Source organism: Molothrus ater, chromosome Z, assembly GCF_012460135.2.
Source record: "Molothrus ater isolate BHLD 08-10-18 breed brown headed cowbird chromosome Z, BPBGC_Mater_1.1, whole genome shotgun sequence".
NCBI classification, from domain to species: domain Eukaryota; kingdom Metazoa; phylum Chordata; class Aves; order Passeriformes; family Icteridae; genus Molothrus; species Molothrus ater.
Window position 1 is genome coordinate 17,278,087 of NC_050511.2, and position 27,467 is coordinate 17,305,553.

A 27,467-nucleotide genomic window follows, 5' to 3' on the forward strand; every position below is an offset into this window, starting at 1 on the left:
TAGTACTTGAGTCTAAACAGCTAGGGCATTAAGATATTCCCGTATTTTGAAGAGCCATATTTTCATATATTGCCACTGATGCTTAAGTTATTAAAAACATTTTGTATTCTTAAAGAAAAGCTTGTAACTGTCAAAGTAGTTAATGGCAGTTCATTTGTCAGTACAAAACTATGATGCAGCTAAATAGAGGGACTTTTGAAAGTATCCAGAAAGCAGGTGTTGCTTTTCATAATGTTGGTATACTATACAGAAAGATTTTGTTTTCTGATCAAGTTTGAGGAACAAACATTTGGGGACTTCAGTAATTTAATATTTGGCACTAAATACGTTTCAGAATTTATTGGAATAATGTAGAGTGGCAGTATCATGCATTGAACTTCTGCTTTTGCATTTAATTTGGTATAGAGCAAGTGTATGGGAGCACTTGAGATTGTTTAATATCTTCTTTTTCAGTCCAGTGAAATGCCAAAATTGACTGAACAGTTGGCAGGACCACTTCGGCAAATGCAGGTAATTAGAAATCTGTCTGAGCTCAGGGTTAGTTAACACAAGCAAAGCTCATGAATAATGTATAAGTGTAAAGACCTAATTTTGCATCATCAGTGAATTCAGCTGGCACTGCATGTGATTTTGCAACGTGTAATTAATAATATGTTATATGGTTTGCAAGAAATCTTTATGCTAATTTAGAACATGCCTCTAAAATTTTTATAAAGCTTGCTTGCTACACCGTAGATTCTTAGTGTGGGCAGACTTCATGTAAACAGTGGTTTACTTTCTGATTATTTCTGAGTAATTTCACACTAAAAAGAAAACTTCATCCTGTAACGCAGTACCTAATAATGTGCATGTCTTTTTGTCACTTAAATTCTTACTCTGGTTAAGGGTAATATAAATACAAAATACTTTCTTTTAAAGGAGTGTGCAAAAAGAATCGCCAAGGTGTCAGCAGAAGCAAAACTGGAAACTGATGAAGAAAATTACTTGAATTCTTTCAGACCCAACCTAATGGATGTTGTGTATACATGGGCAAATGGAGCTAACTTTGCTCACATCTGCAAAATGACAGATGTCTTTGAAGGTAGGCTAATCAGTTGTTCTTTAGAAGGTATGAGTTGGTAGTTCTACAACTGGGAATGGTAATACTGAATAACCTTATCGTAAACTCAGATGTATTCAAACATCTGTATGGCTAAAATCAAGCGGGGAAAAATTCTTTACTATATATTTAAATTTATACTTACACACTGATGATGATTTAGGATCTAGAATCCCTTTTTAAAGGGATATCTCTGTAGTCTAAAAACTTTATAAAACTCAGAAATTCTAAGCATTACAACAAAAGGTAATGCTTACTTTTTCTAGTTAAAGGGAAAAAAAAAACATGTTCCAAATGCTTGTCATCAGGAAGTACAGGTCTTGCATTTGTCCTCCTTATATTTTTTTTTAATTTGGTTTAACCAGTTCTTCCTGCTGACTTAATGATGACAGAAGTGAAAAGTGGTAACCAAGTCTCTCTATTGAATAGTTTTGCACAGAAGTGCTATGGAGATAGTTGCAAAGCCTAGATATAACATGTCAGGTGGATTAATTTGATTCCTAAAACTGAAGTACTAGAAACGGCCTCTTGACGAAGAATACTTTGTTTTCACTTTTAAAAGTATGGTGATTTACAGACCTGGTATTTTGTAAAAACAAACCATCCAAAGGGTTGTCAAACAAGAATGGTCAACACTAAAGGTCAGGCTAGAATGAAAAACCAGCCTGTTGGAAGTTATAAAGAGCAGGATGGATGCGCCACTCTTAGAAGTCTTCCTTTTTGAAATTGTTAGTGTCACTGTTGCCTCCCTCAAATGCTGTTTTCTTCTTCTCAAAGGTTTGCAGATTCCCTTGTAACAAGGGAATTCATGCACACAATTCATGCATGTAATCCAATGCATAGACCCAGGAATTTTCTGAGGAAAGTTGCTTTTGAGCAGTACAAATCCTGGCAGTCTTTGCTTCTGCAGTCAGCAGATTCCTCCTATTTCAATGAGTATCTGAGCCTTCTATTTGCTATGGAGGCACCCTGCATATGTGGAACATTGAAGCAGCTGGCTTATGTTTTACAGGGACATTTTAATGTTCAGAATACACTGGGCAGTAACATTTTCCATTTAACCACATTTTTACTAAGACAGTTAGCTTTGTTCTACTCAATAGTGCCAGCTTCCTCAAAATGAGATCTTAGTGGCCTGTTTTGAGGTCATCTCTTGTAACAGGGGTTAATGCATGATTCTTCCTTTAACTTTCAGTAGGCTGGTTTTCTGTGCTTTCTGTCCTTATCCAAAAGGAAGGGAAGCACTTCAGACATCCATTGTTGGTTATGTGTGCCTTAAATGGATTGTGTTCCTAAATCCCAGAGTAGTTTTCCTTGGTTATCCAAGTAACTGTAGTGATTTAAAAGAAAAACAGAATACAAAATAAGCCTAAGTGTTCCAAGAACAAGTGTGTTTGCCACAAAGTGGAGTAGCATTGATATGCTTATGAAAATACCTTGTCTTTAAGCTAAAATATGTGGTGGGAAGAAATAAAAATAAGAGCAGCTTTTTAAAGCCATTAGGGAAGAACGCTAAACAGAGTTAAATATCCTATCTGTTAACTGCAGACCAGCTCCTGCTTTATGGAAGTATAAATAATAATTCATTTTAAAATTGCAGTTTTCTTTTTCTTGAACATAAAACTATGTCTGCAACAAGCCCAGCTACGCTGCCTGTAACGAGTACTCCCTGGAACGGCTGTCACGGCTGGCCTTGTAAATGGAGACAAGCGGGGTCTTTGACAGCTGAGCCAGGGCCTGCCGCAGTGCAGCACAGCCACGCTCAGGGCAGCTGCCATCAGGTCGCTTGTGTTGGTGTGTGCTCTGTGCTCAGTAGCCTGTGGGTGGGCTTTTCCATCTCCTGTCATTGCAACAGGTTTTACAAACTGCTGCTCTTACTCAAACTGTTCTCACTGTAGAAACTGTCATGGCCTAGTGCGCCCCTATGAATGCTTTTTAGAAGAGAAGTATTAACTTTATCATGTCCCACTTTCCCAAGAGCTATGAACAATGCTCTTTTCATATTGGTTTTTTTTCCCCAAATATTATATCTTAAAGGTGTAATAGAAAGGTTGTAGAAACCAAACCCCCTCCAGTGAGCAGAGACTCAGATCTTCCCCTAAATTTGGTTGCTCAGAGCCCCATCCAACATGACCTTGAATGTTTACATGTATTGAAAGGTCACAATAAGGTCTCCCTGGAGCCTTCTCTTCTCTAGGCTGAACAACCCCAACTCTCTCAGCCTGTCCTCAAAGGAGACCTGTTCCATCTCTGATCATCCTGGTGGCCCTCCTCTGGACTCGCTCCAACAGGTTGATGTCCTTCCTGTGCTGGGGACCCCAGAGCTGGATGCAGCACTGCAGGTGGGGTCTCATGAGAGCAGAGAGGCAGAACCACCTCTCTTGCCCTGCTGGCCACACTGCTTTGGATATAATTGGCTTTCTGGGCTGCAAGTGCACATTGATGGGTCATATAGAGCCTGTCATCCAGCAGCACCCCCAAGTCCCTCTCAGCAGGGCTGTTCTCGAGCCCTTCATCCCATATTTACCCATTAACAGTTATTTTGCCTACAGTAATTTTGACTGTCGGAGATGCTGCTGGAGGAGATGACCAAACAGGATGCCGTTTGCTTGTGGCCAGAAGAGCAGAAGCATTTAGAGTTGTTTTGTGAAATTTGTAGCAGTGACTTGGGCTAAGCTGTGAGGAAAGTTCAAAAAGGAGATAAATGCATAATAAATCACAAGTGGGTTGGGTTGCAGTGTAGGAGCTGTGGCAAGATGCTTGTGTGTATTATTGTAACCATGCAATGGCTTGGTAGAGTGGTCCATGGACTCTTGAGTAGCTCAGGATTGGTAAAATAGATTACTTACTGTTTTACTGCCTTTGACAACAAAAGAACTAAGGCTTATAAAAAACAATCCCAAAATAAACCTGTGGTAATACTTGAAGCAGCTAAGTTGTGAATCTCCTACTGCTCTATGTTTTTTGAGGAAGTCTTAACAAGTTCTTGAAAGAAAAAGTCGGCTAGGAATTACTCAACAGCCCAGAAAGTAGTGTGATTAGATATTAGTTAGAGAATGTAAAGACACTAGAAAGGACAAGCATTTGGAAACAGCTTCAAGGAAATGCCTCACAAAGAAATTTACTGTGCAAACAGAAATTAAGTTTAAGACATTCGGCTTCTAGATAAATTGACCAGGGTTGTAGAAGGAACGATTACTTTGAGTAATTCAGGAGCAGTTACATGATGTGGCACAACGTTGTCCCTTGCTCTTTCATACAGGTAGCATAATTCGTTGTATGAGGCGGCTAGAAGAACTGCTTCGGCAGATGTGCCAGGCTGCAAAAGCCATTGGGAACACAGAACTGGAAAATAAATTTGCAGAGGGTATGTACTTCATTTTCACAGTACATTAAGCAATTTTAGAAGGAAAAGTGATGGGAGAAGGGGCTGGACAGATTGTGAGGACTGAAGGTGAATAGTTTTGTAATGTGAACTTCTTGTGTTGACATCGTGGTAAACAGCACCATTGCTGTTATATTTCCAGATAACATCTTTATTACAAAGTTTGACTTAAAGGGTGGCTAAAAATGGGTGTACAATGACTTCCATTTAATAACCTGTAACAAGCTTATAACTGTACTTTAACTAGTGTTTGTGTCAGTTAAGACTCTTCTATATTAATATTTTTTTCCTTCTTAATAGGGATTACAAAAATCAAGAGAGATATTGTGTTTGCTGCAAGCCTTTACCTGTAACAGCAGATGTCTTCCAGAAACTATACTGACATGATGGAACAAATTCATCAGTGTCACATGTGGCTTCCATATCAAGTAATTCCTTTTAATGGTGTTTACTTAAACCACAGTTGATTCAACAAGGCATGTACAAACAGCAGTGTATGTAATATAATTTGTTACAGTTTTCAATAAAAATTTACAATTGTAATAGCTTTCTTTTAAGCAAGAGCTTGAACCAACAGAAATTTAAAGTTTAGATGTACAATAACTGTGGTAGATGTTACTATATACAGGTAAAGTGAGCATCCAAGAGCAGCAGCAGTCCCTTAAAGGCAATTACTTATATTACAGAGTTAGACTTGTGAAATTGTTTTCATTCAGAGCAATACAGGTGATATGGGTCATTCTTCATGGTTGATGATTGCTGCCAAAGTGATTTCCATTTGTTGGAGTCTCATGTAGGGTTGTATGGGAATCTTCTTTTGGTTGAAATGTACATCCTCTCACTTTGAAGAAGTCTGACACATAGACAACCTAAGTGAACAAATTAGTGTTTAGCATTAATCAGTGTTAAATTATTCCTGCACTCACAAGTCTTTGAAACAAGGGCTCTGCAGCTGGCAAATTCTATGATCAAAACTAAGTTTAATCAGTTTAAAACATTAGAAAATGGCAGGGAAGTCTTGTACAAAATTCAGACATCTGTTCTTTTAATTGCTTTTTCACCATGCCATTGACCATTTAGCCACTGATGGTTTAAGCCAAAGTCAAGGCTTGTGCCAACTGACTACCTTACCAGGCACTGCTTAATTACAACAGCCATAGTTTGAACAGCTCTAAATGAAGGAGCAAAATGTGCTTTTTAAAGGCCCACAATGCAAGTTCGGTTAAATTTTTTTTCTGTAATTTAGGTGGAACAGAACAGGAGACATGGTGCTTTAGCTGGACCAAGCATCTGTAAGGCCAGCTCTACCTATGTAGTCCTTTCCTGCAGTCTTTTAAACATACCACCTCACTTCTTCACAGCTAGGAGACATCTCCCTCACTACAAGACAGGTGGTTGATCTAATTCTGCAGCTTGCTGTCTTCCACTGCTCATTTCACCAAGCCCCACAGCAGATGTGCTGGGCACAGTGCTACCTGGAGTGCAATAAGTGAGAGCCTCACGTGCTCCTTTCCCTTCCTGTATTGTGTCTTCCCCTCCCACTGCAACCCTGAGAACTGTGGAACACTTGAATGTCCATGGCAGAAGAAACAGTCTCCCACCACGCTGGCAGCTGGCTGATGATCCAGCACACTGCTTTAGCCACAGACCAGGGGAGTTTCAGCTTCCACTTAATGCCAGATTCCCTCAGTTCAATTCAGTGATATATTTGCACTTGCTGTGCTGCTATGCTCTAACCTCAGCTTGCTGGTTTTGGAGAGGAACTCATCAGTTCTTTCAGATAAGAGTCTGAGGGTGGTGGTTGGTGCTAGTGTATATTTTTAAAAATAATTTCCTGACCTTTCAAATCTAATAATTTCCTGACCTTTCAACTCTCTGTAATGCTACTTTCTACTCTTTCTTGTATTACCAAGCACCTTCTGAATCATCCAACATCCCTGACTAAACTTGTTTTCCTAATAAAAGTGTCCTCACCTCTTTGATCTCTGTTGTTTCTTTCTCTCTGTACTCTGTTTCTTAGAAAAAGGGGTAGGATTATGCCAACATGTTGCCATTTAGTAACGGCTAATGCAGCCTGTACGATTTCCCAGAGCTGCTCCAAGATTGGATAATTGATTGCAACTAGTAGACAGTTTTGTCTTGAACCCTTCTGACCTGAGAAAGCTGACAAAGCATTTATTGTGGAGGTGGTTCTTCCCAGCTGAGCCTCAGTTCTTAATAACTGAATACTTCAGTAAGACCTCAGTTCATTCCCATTGATCCAAAAGTCCTAATTTATCTATGGATGAATTAACCATTGCACTGGTGATACCCAGTACAATTGTTGTCACTAAGTCAACTGGGCCTGCTGTGACAAGCTTAGGCAGGTGTCTGTTTCCTGGGATAACTTTATACTCATCAGTACAGCTAAGCTTCACATGTTGTTTGTTGTGAACACATTTTTAGTACTAGGAATGCACACAAGAAATGGTGAAGGGCTTTAGTTTCCCATCAGACTGGAAAAAACACACCGTGTAAGGTGGCAAAGGCAGACACTTTGGTGCTGTACTCATTCAAGGCATTTTCTCCTATTAACTTTATAAAACTTACTTTGTAAAACATACTTTATATTATGTTCTCTGCTATTGTACTTGGGATTTCAAATGTGGCTAGAAGCAAAAAGCTTGATTTATATAGAGAGGCCTTGGTTTGCAGTTACCATTTCCATCTTAGTTATTTGAAAAGCTCTTGAGCAGAGGCAATGTCATGTTGTCCAATGGCTAAAACTACCATTTATCTCATTGGCCTGCCTCACTCCCCAAAGTACTATTGCTACAACCAGTTCAAGGAGTTGTTTTCCTGTTTCAGCAATTTCTGAAGCGTTAGAAATACAGGTTTGCTTTCCTGTGAACACAGCCTGCAATTCTAAGGTGCTGTTCATAAAAGCAGCATTCACACCCACCCACCCCCTCAGGAATTACTTACAATGAGCACAGCTACCACTGCACCCTGGATAAGTCCTGTTAAAACATCACTCCAGTGATGCTTGTAGTCAGAAACACGTGAGAGACCCACGTAGATAGATGCAGCAATAAGACCAAACTGTAAAGTAGGACGTACGAGTCTTGCCCAGTCTCCTTTCATTCTTGCCTGAAGATAAAGCTGAAAGAAAAAGAGAAATTAGTTACAAAATGCAGAAAACACAGATGCAGTAAAATTGTGTTGGGTCTTTTCAAAGAGTTGATTGAAATTTTATTGAAATAATATTCACAGCTGTTCTAGGTGCTATAGTTATACTCTTAAGGCTGCCAAGGCAGGGTTTTATAGTTTTGAACTTTAATTTATATATGACACCATCATATTGTTCCATTTGTACCAATATGACAAATGAGTATTTTCAGGATAAAGGTCCTGGTACTACTAGAGCCACTTAAGGCTTAAAAAGAATCCAGTGGAAGTCAAACCAGTATTTCACTCCTGCATGAACTACAGGTAAGCCTTATACACAAAATAGTTTACATTTACTATTCATAGAGCTGACAAGTTTTTAAACTTCATTCCTAATTGCAGTCACCTTTAGTATTATCAACTTCTGGCATAGCATTGCAGCTGCAGCTAAGTATCAGAGCTAACTTGATGTAATTATAGCATTTCTCAGTTGTCACTGGTATATTTCACTGAGCTGTGTTCCTCACCCTTTTCAGCTGCCTATTAACCATGCTACCACTCTGGTGGATATTTGAAGTTCTCATGTATTTTCCCTCCCCTCAGGTCTGCTTTTGTCGTGTATATCTATGTTTTTGATGTATTACCTCCATTTTGCAGTATTTATTATTTCCTATCTAATCTAATCCAAGACCCTGCCTCTGTTTCTTCTGTGGTCTGTCTAGGATCTGTCTGTCTACATCTATCTAGCTCTCTAGTTTCTCCAAATACATTCTGTAAACATAATTGAATTTATTCTGAAACTTAATCCTATCACCAAAGAAAGCACCATAGTTACTGCATTCACCAACAATACATTTGGAAGTTATGTTTAACATTTTAAGTATATCTTCACGGAGACACTTAGAAACTTCAGACCAAGGACAAAACCTTAGCTGACAGTCTTGAGAAAAGCAGAAACCAGCACACAAGCAGCACTGGTGCCTGATGGTAAAACCCTCCACTGCCAACTTCAAAAGCCATGGCTAACTTTGAGAAGCAGTACATTTACCATGTAAATACAGGCACAGAGAAGACACTGTAGATGCAGAGGTGATACTTTCCAAAGTTAAACATTTGGGGAATGTTTCTCTTAGTAACTTACATCATAATTTTGGCATGCTGACATTTTCAGCTATAAATGGAGCATCAAAAACATCAACCCTATCCATAAACAGTTTTCTTTAATAGCAAGGTCAGGGTAGAATCAGACTCTAAAGAAGCTACAACCTAAGACTAAACTGAAAAGTATTTTTTCCCCTTCAAACTGGTGGGCACTGCATATTTCTGTGGGCCTCAAACTCACCACTAGGGAAAATACAGTTTAGCCACTTCAGAAATTACCTGTCACACCAAGTTCTTTTAACAAAAGGTGTTTTAATGGACTTACTGTGATACTACTTCTGGATTTACCAACAGTAGACCAGAACACTACAAAGTGCCTGATGGAGCAGAGGAAGGTCCCAGGAGCATATGCTGGTAGCCTGAAGAGCTGGCTGATGATTTAATACTGGCTGTACTTCACTCTTTCCCTATTCCCACTAAATTTTCCTGAAGGCAGTTAAAATACCTTGCTGCAATGAAGTTTTTTTCCATATAAACATTTTTGGAAGTTTGCAAAGGGTGTATAGCTGTAGTAGGAAAAAAAAAAAAGGGTTATGCAACCCTTTTGCAGATATGTGAGAAAATAGGTTTACTTATGAACACAAGAAGAAAATGGGGCAAGGCATGCAAATGCCAGCTCAGTTCACTGAATGATCAATAAAGCAGTCTTTGGCCTTAGGCAAATTCTTTCTGCTTGAGAAAGCATCAGACAAGAAATTTGGATCTGACATCTATGTGAAAGCTTGATTTCTGTACTTTGAGAGTAATCTCCCATCATGAAGATCTGGAGCTGTTCTATCAGCTGCAGAGCATAAGCAGTTGGCTATAGACTTCACAAATTCTAGGTGATTCTTCACACCATCAGCTCCTCTATCTGTACAGGAAACAGCCAAAGGTCTTGTTGCACTTTCTATAGCAAATAGATTCACAGTGTTTTAAAACTAGGTGGGAGAAGGGTGAGAAATGATACCACAGAGCAGTGTTAGGCTGACTGATCACTGCTGTGTTTAATTTCAGAAATAGCAGCAGTCATTCTGGTTACAGTTGGGTTTGGGGTTTTGGGGGTTTTTTTGTTAAGTTGAAAATAATTGCTTATTAACCAGCTGCTGCAGTAGCAAATGCCACGTTATTTTAAAGCAGGTAGTTTCAAACTGATGCTGCTTTTAACAGGCTCAGAGTTGTGCTACCCTGCCAAGCTTCTTCCCACTACTGTGACTTGCTCTTAGAAAAACAACAGCAACATTTCTGGCTACAACAGGCCATCAGGGCCACGCAGGAAAATACAGCTGCCAAGGAGAGGAGGACCTTTTGCCGATGATTCATTAAATGTAAATCAAGGTTAACACTAGAAGTATTCAAAATTTTCCTTTATATAGTATTAGCCCTTATGTAGAATTAAATGCATAATATGGAGATGTCCTAGCTCCATGTTGCATTAACTCTTGCTACTATTTTGACCCTGTTGACTAACAGAGTGCAATGGCTTCATGCTATTTACAGAACCTCCTCCTTTATGGCATACCTCATGTTCCTTTGCTCCTCTTTGAAGTCACAGAATAGCCTCAGAGAAAGAAACCAGAAGCAAATCCCTGTCTCTCCACCCAAGCCTCTTTTCTAGAAAGGAGTAAGTATGTAAGAAAAACTTGTGATCTGTACAAGCCACAGGAACTTTAGGAAATTTCATCTGGGAATACTACTGAAATGCCTCCTACCAGCATTTCTCATATTGCAGAGAACAAATTTGTGAGCCTATAAACACAGAAGCATCCCAAACTGCTCTGGTAGTGACCCACTCCTGTCAGCATTTTGACCATGCCAGCTTCCCTCCACACTGTTCTGAGCATTCTGATCCATCAGCAGTTGTCTTTTAGCTATGCTCCATTGCTCTCCATTCCCCCATCCTGCTGCTTCTTGTGTTTGCTTTGTTCATTCCTTTTAAAAGTGCAAAGAGATTTCACAAGACTTCTTTTTAATGGGATTAAATAATCTTGAGGATTTTTTCCCTACTAGTTTACTCCATAATGAAAATATGTCCTCTATGCCACACACATCCTGAACACAAATTTCTTCTTAATCTATGGTCTAGTACTTCATTTCTAAAAATACAGACAAGCAATGAAGAGAAACACAGATACTTTGTGGCTTCTTGAAAGAAGCCACAAACATGAATGGAAGGGTCTCTGCAACTGGAGAATTATTTGCTACTCCACATTTCTAGCATTTGCTCTCCACATTTGAGAATTTGCTCTTTCAATGGAGCAGTATTAATTTACATAAACACATGCCTACCTAATTTGGAAGTACAGTGACTTGTGTTTCCTACATGGACTTCAGGAGGTGCAACCATGTGGCTTCACAAGGAAACTTCCTAACAGCTAATATAATACTTCTTCACTTTAAGGGCACAAAATTCTTTTAAATCTACCAAAACCTACTCAGTTCAACCAAGATCATATTTCAGATATTTAGTTTCAATATCTAATACTCCTTGGTTATTTTCATTCAATACCTTCTCCAATTTTTTCCAAAACCCAATTATACAGAAATTCTGCACTGCAAAATAAATTTGCCTATTAAGGTATGGGAAATCCTCCTTCACTTGTTCAAGAATGGATGTCAAAAGGAAGAAATCTGGAGAGGGGAGGGATTGTGGTAGTGTTCCCCCACCAAGTAATAGTACTACTTGTACCAATTGATTTGTTCTGATACTTTTCAAAAATAGATTTTCTCCTGATACCAAAAGACCCCAGTAACTGCATTTCCTACAGGGGTCTTGTCCTAAACAACAGGAGCAAGGCACACCTTCCCTTTAGAGATATACCTATTTTCACTCTTATTTCTGTCTCTCCAACCCTAAGGGAATCACAGCATCATTAACTTAAGAGCAGAACAGTGAGGAAACAGTTTCGAAGAGAGAAAAGTCCCCTGTGACATAGAGAAATGAAAACACTTCTCAGTTTGTCCAAGTGCAAGTAGTAAGACTCTGGAGACAAAACAAAGTTGGAGAAAATCAGTTCTCATGAAATATATCCCTACTTGGAGAGACCTTTGTAGTTGATACAAGTTTAGAAGTGAGCAAGTAAATGGCATGTACTTTACTTAGCTTAGCATTTACTATTAGTCATGTCTGTCTTTGGTTTATGGTATCTGCCTGAGCAGTACAGAGAGCCCTATGGCATTACTGTCTAGGAGGCACAAAATACTGCTGTGGTTAGTCAGTATTTGGATCCATTACTGGCTACTGTTAGGAAAGCTCATACTTCAAAGCAAGTCTGCTGACCCAAAAAGTCCCAAGAGCCACAAACCATAGGGATTCTTCCCAAACCAAGAAGCTCTGATTTAGGAATGCTTAAGCACGCTCAAGTCCATGTACACAAGTATGTGGTTTGCTTTTGGATTTCAGAGGTGGAGGGAGTAGATATGGAGCTACTGTGTATAGGTGGTTTTGTTAATGAGGCAGGAGTGGAAGGAAGTGAAAGCACAGGAAGCACCAGTGTTTTGAAGTCTTCCCAAAAACAGCCTTTGCACTAATATGAAAAGATGAGGCAAAATTTTTCAGAAGGCCTGGGATTAGGCATAAACAGCTGAGAATCCAGGCACATTTGTAAAATCGGAAAATTTCATTTTTACATATATTCTAAGGACATCCTTACAGGAGACAATACCCCCTTGCCTAAGACTGTGAAGTCTTCCATTAGGAAGCTGCGAAGATGCACTGAGTGCCAGAGTAACTATTCACCCTCCAGATCCATCAGTAAATACACACTGTAGCCTTTTCTTGAGGAGAGGGCAGTGCAGTAGTCACACTACAACACACTTGCACCAGACACAGTTTGCATCTGAGCATCTTCAATAACAGCCCATATTAAAATATGATCCTCCAAGAGAATAGACAAGCTGAGGCATTCAGAATAGATTCCTGCATAATGTTATAAAGCAACTGAAACCAAACATTTAGACAGATACGCAGGGATAAGCAATACAGGTAAGTGATCTGCCATCCTTGTTCTAGTCCTGTTCAGCAATCCAGACACTTCTTCCCTGCTCAGACTAGGCAACAGCAGACAGAAAGGCTCCCTTCAGAGATTTTCAAAGCTTTCTCCTACATCTATAAATGTTTGCAGAATAGCTCTTCCCCTTCTGCTTGTTATGGGAAACTTGAGAGATGTCTTCATATAAAAGCTAGTTTGTATAAATGCTGTTACTCAAATAGCTTTGTATAAGAATTATTCATCATATTTCAGCTAGTACAAACTCTGGAATTCAAGGAAATACAAGAAATCCAGTAAACAGTTTAAAAATCGCAGTTCTGAGCACAAAAGAACCACAATATGTGTGTCATATACAATCTTACACTTATGCAAATATTACATGGAAGTGCAACACCTTATGTTGTACCTGGAAGCACTGCATCTATGAACAGAGCTATAGGCATCAGCCAACAAGACACTGCCTGCAAACCAGAAATATGGATAATGTCTCTCCCAAGTACTTTTAAACACAGGGGGCTCATATCCAAACAGAAAACTGTATTCTAAAAGGAATACAGAGCTGTAGAAGAATTCATGAGTCACTCATGAGCTGGGCTTCTAAAAAAAAAAATTAAAGGAATAAAAAAAAAGGCAACTTAGACTTTGATGCCTGCCAATACAATTTGCTTTTTTAATGAGATCACCTCCTTTTCATAAATACATATTTATGACCCTGGTCAATCCTCATTATTATATGTCTTTTGTTTTATTTTCATTGGGCAGAAAATAAAAAAGAAAGAAGCAACAGTTCAGAATTAGTTCTTCCCCTTCCAGTGAGGGAAGAAGATACAGGTCTGCAGTGCCTTCACTGTGGGGGTATGCCTGAGCTGCTGTTCAAAGGGATGGTATATCCCTATTACTCTGACCATATCTGTCTTCCCTGTGTCAGCTCTGATGTTTGAACAACCCTACAGGGAACTGATCTATGGGAGAGCTGAACTGGGGAGGAAGCGGCTGAACTAGCAAGAAAAGGCAGAATATATACCAGTCCAGGCTCTCTAAGATAGCTGCATTCTGCTGTCAAAGGCAGCTGATGTGCAAAAGCTGCCTCCTAAGCAATGGGCATAAATGCCTGTTACTAGTAACAGCTCAGCTTTCAATTCAATATCAACACTGTAATCAATCTGTTCTAAACAAATACTACTTTTCCAGTGAGCAATGGGGTTATTTGGGTTTTAATTCTCCAGCCTCAATTTGGCTGTACATTGCCAAAATAATTTCACATTGACATAATTTTTACCATAGAGTAGGATAAACAGTAACATTTTATTCTGTTGTAAATTGGAATACAACACTTACCTCTTTTCTGATAGAAAAAAACGCTGGAAGTTGGTACTTTAACATTTACTAGAAGAATTAGAGCACTGCAATGTATTGCTTTCAGCTCAGTTCTAGAGGAGCCAGTTCACAATATGGGAATTATTACTAGTGACCCTAACTTCCAAGCAAACCATGGAGAAATCAGGTTTTTTTGTTTTCTTACCATAAAAAGTCTAAATAACAGTATTAAAAGAATACTAGGAGCACATACAGGTAGAAGCATGAGTGCTTCCATACTTGAGCCTTGCAGCAAGACCAGTTATCCTTTATTTTTTCATCTGCTGAAAGTAAGGTACTTGATACTATGCACAGCTACAGCCAAACAAAGCATTTTCAGTAACACATGTGTTTTCATTAGTTTTGCAAGACTAGTCCTCAACTTTCATGTGGGCAAGAACACAATAAAGACAGTTCTGTAGCTCTAGTCAAAAGCATTTGCAAAAGTGAAGAAATAGGTGCTGTGCAAACAGACATAGCTAAAATACTGTGTCAAAGAGTCGTTTGAGTAATGTTTCACACAACTTCCCATCCCAACATAAACAATTAAAATCAGAGTTTGAGAGCAGAGGTTGACTGGCACATTTCAGAGCACTGAGTAACAAAAGCAACCTAAAGCCTGTTTTCACTTGTGTTTATCCTATGATCTCTCTGCAAAAGAAGGCTGCAGCCTTTTTCAGTCCCAGCCATTGAAACACCATTTACTGTCCTCATCTGTAAATCCATGTGACCTTGGATACATAAAATGTTCCCAATGACTTGTAGGAGAGCCACTCAAGTTACGTTGTGCAAGATTCATCATCCCTTTCTGTCCCAAGTCTAAGCAGCACAAACACGTTGCCATCCCCAGAATAGCAGTGCCTCTTGGCTTTGCTATTTGCCTCTGGGTTTGTGCAGCTCTATTCTTCATCCTGGAATAGGTGCCGGCAGGGAAGTGCCCAGGCCAGCTACAGCCAAAACTGATTCTGTTACAGAAACATAATCCTCAGGGCCACACCCATTTCTACCAACTGTTCTCACTACTGATGGCAGCATGCATTTAGCATTTTAATTTAAAATAACTTTTTAAACATACTTAACTTGAAAAGTCAAGAACTACCTGCAGCATCCCCCCTCTAGGGCCAAAGTGCTAGTTTGGTCACATGGACACTGGTAGAAGAGGTGCTCCACTACACTTGCTCTCCCATTTCCAAACCAGGATTCAATAGTTTTGAAACAGGAGAGGTCATGCCAGCTGTTTAATTGTGGAAAAAAAGGAGCAGCATCAGGAGAGGACAACACAGATAATTTGGGATCCATCATCTGTTTTTAGGTCACTGGATTCCCACATACTGTTGCGGTCAAATTCCCTCTAGCTTGCACACAAAGCTGCTGTTGGCAGAAGCTCTTATCCCAGAGATAACAGCTCTACTTGGACCCAACTAACCCATCTAGCTCTGCCAAATGAGTCTCAAAATACATTCTCCACCATAGCTTCCTAGACTGACAGACTGCAAGCAGGTTTTTTTCTGGGGTTTCATTAATTCTCTGTTAGGAAACATAAGAAACTTAACTTTAACCTGGGAGTGGGCTGAAAACCCAAGATTTAAATTTTTCTAGCGAGACACAACAGCTTTTTTACAGGTGCAATGACCTCTGTGCTGTGAGAGCAACAAATTATGTATACTGCTGCTTATTTAAACAGATGGATAATATAAACTATTTAACATTTCCATGCAACAAAGAGTTAAAGTAGAGAATTTGATGACTAATACAGTGCGTGGTGTTTCCATGTGTGGCCCCTGCTATGAGATGGGACACGCAGCATAGGATTATGTTCAAAATTGCAGCTTTTTCTCCTGATACCAGCAAAGTCATGCAGTGAGGACTCAATTTTGGCAATCTCCTGGCAAGCAGAAGAAAGGAATACTCCTTAGCATAATTCAGACTCTTGAAGAAATCCAAATGCTTGCCAAGTCAAAAATGTCATAGAATCACAGAATTGTTTAGGTTGGAAAAGAGCCTTGAGATCATTTGAGTTCAACTGTTAACACAGCACTGCCAAATCCAGCACTCATTTATGTCCCCAGGTGTCACATCCACACTTCTCTTTTAACTACTTCCAGGGATGGCAATTTCACCACTTCCCGGGGGTAGCTGGGTCCAATGCTTGACAATCTTTTCCAAGTACTCTCATCCTGTTGCTGGCTGCCCAGGACCCCACCTGGCTACAACCTCCTTTGAGGCAGTTTTAGAGCTGTAAAGTCACCCCTGAGCCTCCTTTTCTCCAGGTTGAGCCCCCAGCTCCCTCAGCTGCTCCTCCGAGGACTGGTTGTCTACAGTCATGGATTCACCTGACACTGACATACATTCAGCAGCTACCTTTTAAGAGCACACTTTCTGCAGTACACACACACACACACACACCCCCCAGACTCCTCCAGCCGCTCCAGAAAGCGGCATGCTAGTGTCTGGTTATCATTAACACAGCCTCTGAGTAATGCCACATGCTAACAGCCTGTCCTGCTGGTGACTCAGCCCGTGGCTGCAGAACGGGTGCAGGGCACAGATGAAGCCAGCATCAGAGTTCAGAAAACAAACAAGGCATCAAGTGCTGCAGGTTTGGCTTGGAGCCAGCAGCAGCACTCTGCCTTGCCACATGCGCACGTGTGTGTGTGTATTTTCTTCACCTTCCTGCACTAGCTGTCCTTTTGAAGACATCTGAACTCGATTTGGTTTCTTGGTATGCACTAAGGCTATGTTAATCAGCAAGACAAAAACATGCTGCACAGGAGCCATTAATGGCTCTCTTCTTCAGATGTCCCTACAATGGCGTCATGGCAGTTTCTATGAATAATGAATAATCTTATTATCAGACAGAAGGAAGTAGAAGTCTAATCTCCACAAAGCCTCTTTATTTTTAATGGGCAATATGGCTCAGCCAAAGACAAAAAATGGGTGCAGAAACAGACAGGGCTCTGGAAACTCATTGACTAATTAATGGAAAACAAAGTGATCTCCAGTGAAACACTTCCTGTCATCTTAGAAGAGTTAAAGGCATTTGTACCCCTCTAGTTTAAGGATGCTACTAAGCAAAGCCATGTTTTGCAGTTACTACAGACCTGAGTGAACACAAGGACAGCTCTGAGCACAGCAAGTGTCTGAACCAGGACAGACACAAAGACAGGATTTATGGTATTCTGATGTAGCTTGCATAGGAAGGGTTTGATTTGCACTGACTTGCCACCTGCCCATGTGGGAGGTTGCCAAGAATCAAACTCATACACACAAAGCCCCAAGACAGCTAAGGTTCATAATTTCCTCTTCAAGAACTTTCCAGACAAGCTCTTTGCATGGATTCAAAAGAATATGCCACAGGCACTCCAGAAAGCATTATTCAAGCCACATGAAGTTAGTAACTTCAAAATAAAGAACTCTTTACTTTCTTGCCAAAGGCTGAATTTTTTCCAAGCCCAGTAGGTTAACTAAACAAGGTCTTAAGTCCAGGCTGTTCAAGACATCTTCTGTCTTGTATGCATCTAGAGGGTTGTATTACCTAATGTGACCCATTACCTTCAATTAATGAGTTGAGAATTCTCCTGACCACCACCGTTTACCCAGCCTGCAGAAGAACATACCTTATACACATGGGACAGAGGTAAAAGCTCAGACAGCTTCAGATCCCTGACAGACAACTAAAATCCAGCCAGTATGAATTATAAACAACACATATTGCTACACACCTACCAAGGTTTTTCTTATCTCCAGGTTTGTCCTTCTGTGAGATTTAAGTGTCACATTATCACGTTGTTTAACAAAACCATGTGAGAAGATGTTGGATGGGAAGGGCCTGACTGAGCCCAGAGGGGTAAGTCAGTATTAGGGTGCACTCTGTATAGCAGTAATTGCTTCCCTGTACTATGGAAAGAGTGGGTTTGGTTTTGAAGCGCTATTATGAGTGGACCCATAAAATTTTGGAGATTGCCAGTCATAATGAGCAAAAACACTTTAACAGCCAACAGGAAGTCAGACCACCATATTTGAGTCAAACCCAGGATATAATACTTTTATGAACTCTTTGTATTTACATTAGATAAGACTGGTAAGCAGGGAAGACAATCTGAACAGGTTTAGCCATAAAAAAACCTACATAACAGATCAAAACTGAACATCAAGCTTCTGAGATAGCTTTATTTTAAAATAAAGCTTAAAAACTACCTCAATCATATTGAACAGCCACCTCTTCTGTGTGTAATTGCAGGGGTTTTTATTTAGTTTGAACAATTGGTTCACTCACAATGGATGTTGTACTAATGCCTTGAGAGAGTGAAAAAAATAAAATGCAACAAAGACAAAAAAAGAAAATTTAATCTGAGATCTGTAAAAGTCATGGAATGCATATATTATGTTAGCAACTTATGTCCAGGACTAGAGTTTAATTTTCAACTACATTAACAACAAAATTCCATAAAGTTGTTAATGCCTTCTATGTTACCACTTAGCACGGGGAGAACAATAAAATCAGTCTTCCCTAAGAGTGAAGATTATTTGTCCTAGTTCACGGGAACAATTTCAACAAAAATATAGTAATCCCGAAATGAAGCACTTCTGAATTGATCTTATCACTAATATTTACTGTCCCCTTGCTTTCCTCACTCTTGCCTCTCTGTCCTTAAAAAATACAGAAAAATAAAAAGGAATTTGAAAATTCAATTTGATCTGCTGTTTTGTGTTTATGGGCCCAGACATACCTGATCTGTGTTTAAGGGTCTTTGTTTATTTTAAAATAGGCTTTGCACATCTCATTAGATCAGACATGTTTCATTACAGATTTTTATAAGGCTTATAAATTTAAAAGTATTATAAGCCTTATAAATTTTATAAGGTTTATAATACTTTAAATGTAACTTAATTTAAGTAGCATCTTCTTTTCAAAACACACTTGTCACCGGGCTCATTTTAGACACGGCACACAAGCCAAGTACCATATTAAGTATTCTCTGGCATACTGAACATCATTCTACTTCTTGTCCCAGTATCACCACCCTTACAACTCCTACTGAGAAGTCTTTAACTGTACCAGACAAGCATCCTACAAAAGCCATATGCATAGCAGCCAAGTAAGTATTCAGTACTGGGTAGCTAACACATCTTTTGTTATCACTTAGATGGAAAGAGCATACTTACTGCTACGAAGAGCATGCAGTACATGGAGAATGAAGAATGGCCAGAATAAAATGATAGTCTGGAAAAGAAAAGATCAGGCATCATCAGTTTCCTTTTAAAACATTCAGTCTGCAGTGATACTAATGTATATTATACAAGTGAACTGGTAAATGCAAACATGTCCATACTACTCTTCAAGGAGGCTCCCTAGGGACATCACACAGATTTTGACCAAGAGTACAGACTTCACTACTCAGCAGTTATCCTTTTCCAGAGTTAAGTTGATCTCTACATCAGGCAGTAAGTACTAGACTTTTGACTGAAGTTCGAACAGCAAGGGAACACATCTTAAAGACAAGTGTCCCTTAATAGTTCATCTTGACAAATGCCAGAATACTTTAAATGTATTTACTTCTTAAAAGTCCCTTATAGTCACAGTATATGTATGAATACAAATTACATTAATCACCCCAAAACAATCACTTGCATTTAGTCACCATCAAGAGGCAGTAGTTCACAAATAATATGTAGTAGTTTATATTACATTTGTACACCTTTGTGAAATGTATGATTCATACAGACCCTGATTATTTATTATTGAAAGGTAGGGGGAAAGGCACAAATGCAGTTTACTAGCCAGTCAACTGCAAAATATGACACTCCATCTAATTTGTAGAAGTGATTCGTACTTGGTGATCTCATTGAGAGTGTCAACATTGCCTTCAGCTCCCAAAGACTTGACAACTGACACTGGCAGTCCAGGATTCCTCTGGCCAGGTCCTCCCCTGCACAGCTGGTTTTGTGAGGAGCCACAGATGTAAAATAAAGGTCATCCACCTCTTCTTCAAGAAAATAACGCAAAATGTAAAGACAATTTTGTCTTAGCAGGGAGATGAAAGAACTGTACTTGGCACTACTTTTTTCCATTTTATGCACAGAGCCTTGTAACAGTGCTGCTCCACAGGCCACCAGCCAGGTTTCAGCCAGGCTTCTGTGCCATTTAACAACCACAGCACTCCCCCCTCAGCAGTTTGGCATACAAAAACATGCCCAGCTTAATGAAGTTTCAAAGCTCTGCAGTCTGACCTCTACCATATCCGCCAGGTCCCTTGTTTTGGGGTGCCTCTGCCAGGCAGAGACCCTGTGGCCAGGGAAACTCTTAGTCAAAGGAAACATTTCCACTCTTTGGACTAGGAGAAACAAAGGCAGCTCTGACATGCAGCAAGATAATGAGGTTAAAGATGCCCTGCTCAAATACCACAAAGGTGGCAATGAAACTGTCTTGTGCACAAGTGAAACTGCAAAACTTCCTGAATTATTTGGCATGTGTAACATTTAGAAACTGCATCAGAAAAAGTCTACATAGGTTTATTCCAGAGGTTTTAGAGCTTTTTGTTTACAGTTGATTTAAAATACTGACAGCAACAGCTTTTGATTTCAGAGGTACTAAATAAGCAGTCTGAAATAAGATGACTTTTGTTTCACCAACTGGTATTTTCCAATTAGCTTCTTAAAAAGAAAAACTTTGACAATGTACTAGCTTCAGATGTTTAAAGTTCAAAAATTAAGACTACACTGTAGCTAGACATCCCTTTTCCACTCTTGTACTCAAACACTTAATATTTCTAGGCAAGAGTCAACTATGAAAACCAACACAACAAACATTGTGAAGAGTCCTGTCCTTCAAACATGTCATCTGAGAATGCAAAGCATGCTGTTCTACAGAAGATACAGAATAAGGAATTATTGGCTCCTGTGATAGTACTTTATCCAATAGCTCTGGGGGTATTCCTCTTGGCCATAAGATGATATTTTCTACAACTATTGAAAGCAACCTGTGGCCAGCTGAAGGAATTTAGAAGACTAGTAAATGATAAAAGGAAAAAATACCATTCCCTAAATTTATTTTGGAATTCCTGTACCCTTTTAAGTGTGTTCTTGACTACTGTATTTTTTGGTTTTGGAATTTATTAGCCTAAGGTACATGAAGAATACCTTGTCCCAAGTTGAATATTACAAACTTTGAATGCATTTCTTATCAGGCATAGATAAGTATGCTGTACATGACTGAAAATATTGTGCTTAGCACATGAAGTATTGCCAGAAATACAACTGGGACAAAGTACTGATCCAACCTGCACATAGTGCAATCCCAAAGAAGTGAAACTTCTTTGGCAATACTGCTGTCTCTAGACTTCCTTAAGAAAAAGACATTTTAAAAGATCTTAAAATCCTTTCAAAACACTAATATTGACAACAAAAAATTTCCCAACAATTCATCAGCACATAAATAATGTCTTCCCAAAGCCAGGGGAATGTCATGTCTATCAGACCAGCCAAGCACTTGTCTTCTTTGTGATCCTACTGCAAGTGCTGGTTTGCCATGAGCCAGCAATAAAACAGTAGAGACAACTCTCCAATCCCCACCTTTCACCAGTGAAAGAAAGGCTAACTTAGCCCAATAGAATTCACACATCAGATTCCAAAATATCCTTTTCAAAATAGTCTTAGAACAATATCCGGTGAAATTGAAGTATCATGAAATAGAGCTGGCAAGTGCAGTCTTGTTCTGATTGTTTCTGAAATGGCCAATTCTGACATCAAAAAAACAGTTTTTCAGAGTCTTTCACTCCATCAATACCTATCCCACAGATCTCTTCCTATGTCAGAAATATGGCTTCATTTTAACAGGAAAAAAGCACAAGCTTTAATTACTTCCACTTGGACAACACATTATTCCCAAGTTAGAAGAATGCCTTAAGTAGTATCATAAAACCAGTTTCAGGTCTCAGTTGAGGTTTAAAGTATACTCCTAGTTTCCAATGTACACAGTAGAGCTGGACATCATAAAAAGGTCTTAAAAGAAGGTATTTTAAGGGCTGTTTTGCTTTTTTGAAACTTAGCTTCGTCATGAATTTCACATAGTTTCCAATAAAGACAAAGACAGTAAAAAAGTAATGACACAAGTAAAGACACAGTAGTTCTTAAAAAGGTTGCCGTAAGATTGACTACAATTTATCACTATGGTTCATTACTGAATGTCTGCATTTTTAAAGAATACCTGGAAAAATAATCAAAGTACAAACAATTCCTACAAGAAGCATGTCAGCTGAATGACTTTGTTATTTTAGGCAGGATTTCTAAGCCCAGATAAGCAAGACTAAGAGAGATTGCCTTGGAGGACTTGACACTGACAACCTTCTATTACTTTCCATGCACAAGGCCAGCTTAGCCCAGGGAGCAGAGCCAGCCTGACAGGTTATGTTTCTTCAATTAGTAGAAAAATTGAACACAGTACACAGCACATAAAAGGATCATTTTTCTTGGACTGTGACTTACAAGAAAATGCATGTTTTAAGTAGTAAGTTCTGCTTGGCATTATTTTGTAAAGTACATGCCTTCTTAAGGTAATTACTGACACTGGAACTCAGTAAACAAGCTTGATGTTTTATTTAATATTTTCACATGAACGCTTGAATGTGCAGAAACTTTAAGACATATGTCAGGGAAATTAACAGCCTGAGAACAGCTAGAGAACAGCTAAACACATTTGCTACAGTGGAGCATTAAATGGTGAGAAATTAAAGTAAATGACAGTAGAAAGAGATATTCCACAAGAAAGGGCATCCTGTGGTGCTTCAATAGACATGTCAGAGGCTGATAAGGAAATCTTCCCAACGTAACTACAGAATTATGAAATGATCCCTTAGAGAAAAACAGAAGGCTCAGCAAAACATTATGCACACTCCCATGTCAAAGCAAATAAATACACCCAGCTGGATTAGCCAGCATGTCCTTTCCATCTTCAAGTTCTCTGGATTCTCCCAGTCTGACTCAAAGCTTCCACTGACATTTGTGTTACCCATTCCATGATCTGGAAGGGAATAAATGCCAGAGTGCTGAAGCTCAGCATGCCTGTGTTGAGTAAGCCAACGCTTGTGACACACGCTTGTCAGTGAAATATTTCTAGTATTTCAGTGCCATGGTTTAAAGTTCTAATTCTACACTTAAACACCACATTCTTTAAAGTCAATTTTCTCTGCATTCAACAATCAACTTGTTCTCCCAAGATTCACTCTTTCCTCATGTGCTGGACTTGCACTACTACAACTTACAAGATCAGTGGGAGCAGCAAGTTTTGAGGACTCTGAAATTAAGCCCTTTTGTCATTACTGCAAAGAAAAGTTGAAATAAATACAAAAGCAGTTTATCTACTGAACAAAATCAAGAACTACTCAGAACCCCATGTTCCAAATTTCTCCACTTTTTTCCTTGTCTGACAGTAATTATACCCACACTTTAGTACAAAGCCACACATTTACACAGGAAAACGCTGCTAGAGTCTTTCCAATTCAGCGGTCCTCCTCTGGAATATTTCATTGATAATTTTTTCAAAGGGAGACCTAACATTTACTAGCAAGTATCTTGCACAATTCCATAACCATATCTGGGTGAAGGGTGGTTCCACTCAGCTCTGCTTTATGCAGCAGTAGACAGTGAGGAAGCTGCCAATGTAATGCAATGATATGTAATACACATGATTTGATACTGTGACCATGTTTTTGCAGACCTTCCACTTTTTTCCTTTTGCAGTCTATCACACACAATTAAATTTCCCTGCTTATCCTACTGATATAAACCCAATCCAACAGGTTCTAAGAAGAGATAGGTATTTACCTATTTCTAATCACCTTCCTAACCACCAGCCTTTGAAACAAAGACTGCTGATTGTGCAAGAAACAGGAGTATAAAGTAACTTTTCCTCAAGCTCAGCATCAACATGAAGTAGTTTTAATTAGCAGTAGAGTACTGCAAGGGTTGTCTTAAGTGCTAGATTGACCAGATTCTGAAGCTGGTTAAAAGCAGGATTTTATGGGGGTTTGTTTCTTTACTCTCCGGGAACTGACAAAACTAACTGATGGTACATTCAGGCATGCAGATATTCTGTAAATTTGATTTGAACAAAAGTATTACACACTGATGGAACAACCTAACAGAGCAATGACTACCTAAACTAGCTATTTCACATCTGACAGCAGAAGTTTGTATCAACAGCTACCAGGGAAATAAACTTGACTGTAAAATAATCAGTACTAAAAAATTTCATACTGTTACTGTTTTTTTCCTTTTAAAATAAGCAGCAATCTACACGTGAACTTCCAATTTATTTTTTTTTTAGCAAAGAGGCAAGCAGTTACCAAATCTTGTCATTTATGCCACACAAAAACATGTACACTTTGAGCTTTCAATATTCCAAAGTCCAACAAAATTCCATGCTGCAATTTCCTCGTGCACATTGCAAAACTATTACAAAACAAGTTATCTTTCAACGGTTCTGATTTTATCATTCCATTTAACTTAATGCACAAAAGGAAAGTTTAACTTTCCATTACATTTCCAGGTAGCCTCTTCCAATAAGGAAGAAAATAAAAATTGTGACTTTGTTTACTTCTCTTAGTAATAATTCCATCTCAGGAAAAGACTAAAAGTGAAAATGGCAGCAAGAGGTACTCAAACCAACATTTCTAAAGAGTAGTAGTTTGCTCTCACATGCACTAGAACACTCCTATTCCATTTATTGTGTCTGCATAACTTACCCACAATACATTTTTGATTGGCAGTAATGTTATTTTTCATAAAGGGAATGAAGACAGAAAATTATAATCTCTATTAAATCAGGGATTTATGTGCTATTCCTTCTTAAAGGGACTACTTTGGGTAAGAAGTGCTTGACAAGTATGCAGGACACATCTTCCAGCAGATTCCTGTAATCTTCAAAGGGGAAAAGGAAAGGAAGCAGTGGGAGAACAGTTAAGGGGATACGTGCTCCTGCAGTACTATGTGCTTGATACAGTTACACACACCCCAAATTTTATCTTATAAGACTTTTTCCTCCTGTTACCTTAGATATAAGTTTTGCAAACCAGTGAAATTCTGTGAATGAGAAGATGCATCTACCTGCTTGGATGGCCACAGCTAGCTTCCAAATAATTTTCACGATGCACTGAACACGAGTACATATTTTGATTTCAAATGACCTTAAGCAGGATAAGCTACTGAAACAGATTTCATCCCAGCTTAGTCTGAAAACCATTAAAGAGGGAAGGGTTCTAGTTTCAGTCACGAAAATGAATGTTACCTATCACTATTCAAAAGGTCCAATTCACACTAAGGCAAAGGAGATGTAAGCTCAGGAACAAGATCCAGATTGCAGAACTGCATCTCATTTCATTAGAGCATGTTCACTTTCCAGATTCAATTCTCCCTACCACCAGTCAGTTTCTTTTGCAAAGGCAGCTCCTTTTGCTCCCAGATCAAGTACAGCCCCATTTCAACATGCACCAGCAGCCTAGAAACTTCTGAGGGTTAAATATTTAAAGGCTTTTATTCATTATCATGGCTCATTTTTCCTTCCATGTAAAATTATGCATAGTTGCTCTAAGTTCCTTCTCAAACTTCTCAAATATGATTAATAATTTCACTAGGTCTGTAAGTGTTCCCAAACCAACCACATTATATTTTGAATAGTAACGACATAAGGGTGAAAGAAGTGCTTAAGGAAAAAGCTGCACTATCTGAACAGTAGTACATGTGTGGACTTCTACTCCTTTCAAATGACTTGGTATCCAAGCTGCTTCAGTTGTTTTCTGCATGTTTTTTTTGCATGTACATTTTCAGAAGTGATAACTAGTAAATCAGCCTCTGATGAAAACTCCTATACATGGAAATTTCAGTAGTGTAGAGCATTTCACAGGTTGAAAGCTCCATAAAAGAAATAAGCAGTCCTATATACAACATACCAGTATGCCCCTAGTAAACACATAGTAAGTGTCTGGCATGTCCAATTTCTGATTCATGACACTGATGGAAACTGCCAAATGAGAAGTAATCCATTTAGTTATGCTTGAATCATTAAGTGCACTTTGGTTTTCAACAGAGCTTCAAGAAGTTTCAAAACAGAATATTGGTACATTCTATAAAAGTCAAGTAATTTTAATGCAAAATAATACTTTACTATAGAAATACTCCCCTTACTGACAGGCAGGGAGACAGATAAGGAGAGGGACAGACAGGTCATTTAATAGAAATAGGTTTACTTAAAGTGAATGTTCAGACTCTTGACCTAAGTTTAAAAATTCCAGAGCAAACCAGTTGCTATCTAATGAAACAAGGGAAAACAAAAGCATTCATTTAAATAGAAGTAAATAATACATAAGCCTTGGAAGTTTTGCAAAGGTTTTTTGGACTCATAGTTGTTTTTTGTTTTAACACAGTTATAGTTTTGAAGGGATACACAGAACAGACAACATGAGAGTTTCACAAGTTTGGTTGAACTTCAAACAAAGTTATATGGGTCAGTCCCATACCAGCTGTCTGGCAGGGGCACCCTGCTTCTGGAACTGCTCAGTGATTTATCTGCACTCACAGCTCATGCAGGGCTACAACCAGAGCAGGAGATATGAACAAAGCTGACAAATTCCTGGCACATGATTGGTAAAGGGCACTACCTTGGCAATTCTGTTGAAATAAATTATCAATGTCAAAACAGTCAGCTCTAATTTCCTAAAAAACTTTCTTTGAAGATTACATTTTGAATTTGCAGTGGCAGACTACACACAGCTGGTTTTGAGCACAGTCAGCATAGGAGCAATACATCAACTGAAGCAGGGAACTGTTTTTTCCTTTAGACATCTGAGTTGTAATATGAATCTGTACATCAGTAATACAATTATAATTATGAACCTTGACAGCTGCATTATCCGTTACCACAAACAGAAAACTGACAGACTGAAATTAGAGGGCTACAAATATCCAAAGTTAAGTTTAAGCTAAAAGGAAGTGTTTCACGCACAAACACGTCCTTGCTAGCTGTGCAAGTGTGCTTTTCGGGGACAACAAAGCTCGGACTGCATAGGGTGTCTCTGAAGAAGCAGCCTTCTACAATATGGTGTAATATTTACCACTTCAGGTTCAAAGGTTTAATTTCTATGCATGTGCTTAGTGAGCTGACAAATAATCTAGGAAGGGCAGTTTCCGGGACAGATTCCTGGATCTGCTTTGTCATGAGGCTTTCAGTGTTGCTCCCAACCCAGAACTCTGAACTTTTAGGTCCCACTGCAACATCCATACTCAGCAAAAGAAGCAAAAAAAAGTAATATCTAACAAAAAGTAATATCTAGAAGTTAGTTATTGCATTAATGTG

At 38.9% G+C, this 27,467-nt stretch overlaps 2 protein-coding genes across 4 annotated transcripts in view; one reads left to right on the top strand and one right to left on the bottom strand.

The window, feature by feature from the left end:
• MTREX (Mtr4 exosome RNA helicase) overlaps positions 1-6,466 on the top strand; it is a 43,454-nt gene extending 36,988 nt beyond the window's left edge. The window contains exons 24-27 of one of the 2 annotated variants that reach the window (XR_008508944.1): positions 454-510; positions 919-1,081; positions 3,297-3,441; positions 4,362-4,463. Coding sequence is in view for 1 of the 2 variants with exons in the window: in XM_036402788.2 (XP_036258681.1) it covers positions 454-510; positions 919-1,081; positions 4,362-4,466; positions 4,785-4,837 (378 nt within the window). In the remaining variant the exon portion in view is untranslated. Of the gene's footprint in view, positions 1-453; positions 511-918; positions 1,082-3,296; positions 3,442-4,361; positions 4,467-4,784 lie in introns of those variants that run through there. The other variant, XM_036402788.2, reaches the window with a different exon arrangement.
• PLPP1 (phospholipid phosphatase 1) overlaps positions 4,902-27,467 on the bottom strand; it is a 63,289-nt gene continuing 40,723 nt past the window's right edge. For both annotated transcript variants that reach the window (XM_036402791.2, XM_036402790.2), the window contains exons 4-6: positions 19,286-19,343; positions 7,449-7,625; positions 4,902-5,353 (exon numbers count right to left, since the gene is read on the bottom strand). In XM_036402791.2, coding sequence (XP_036258684.1) covers positions 5,228-5,353; positions 7,449-7,625; positions 19,286-19,343 — 361 coding nt within the window. In that variant the 3' untranslated portion in view covers positions 4,902-5,227. The remainder of the gene's footprint in view (positions 5,354-7,448; positions 7,626-19,285; positions 19,344-27,467) is intronic.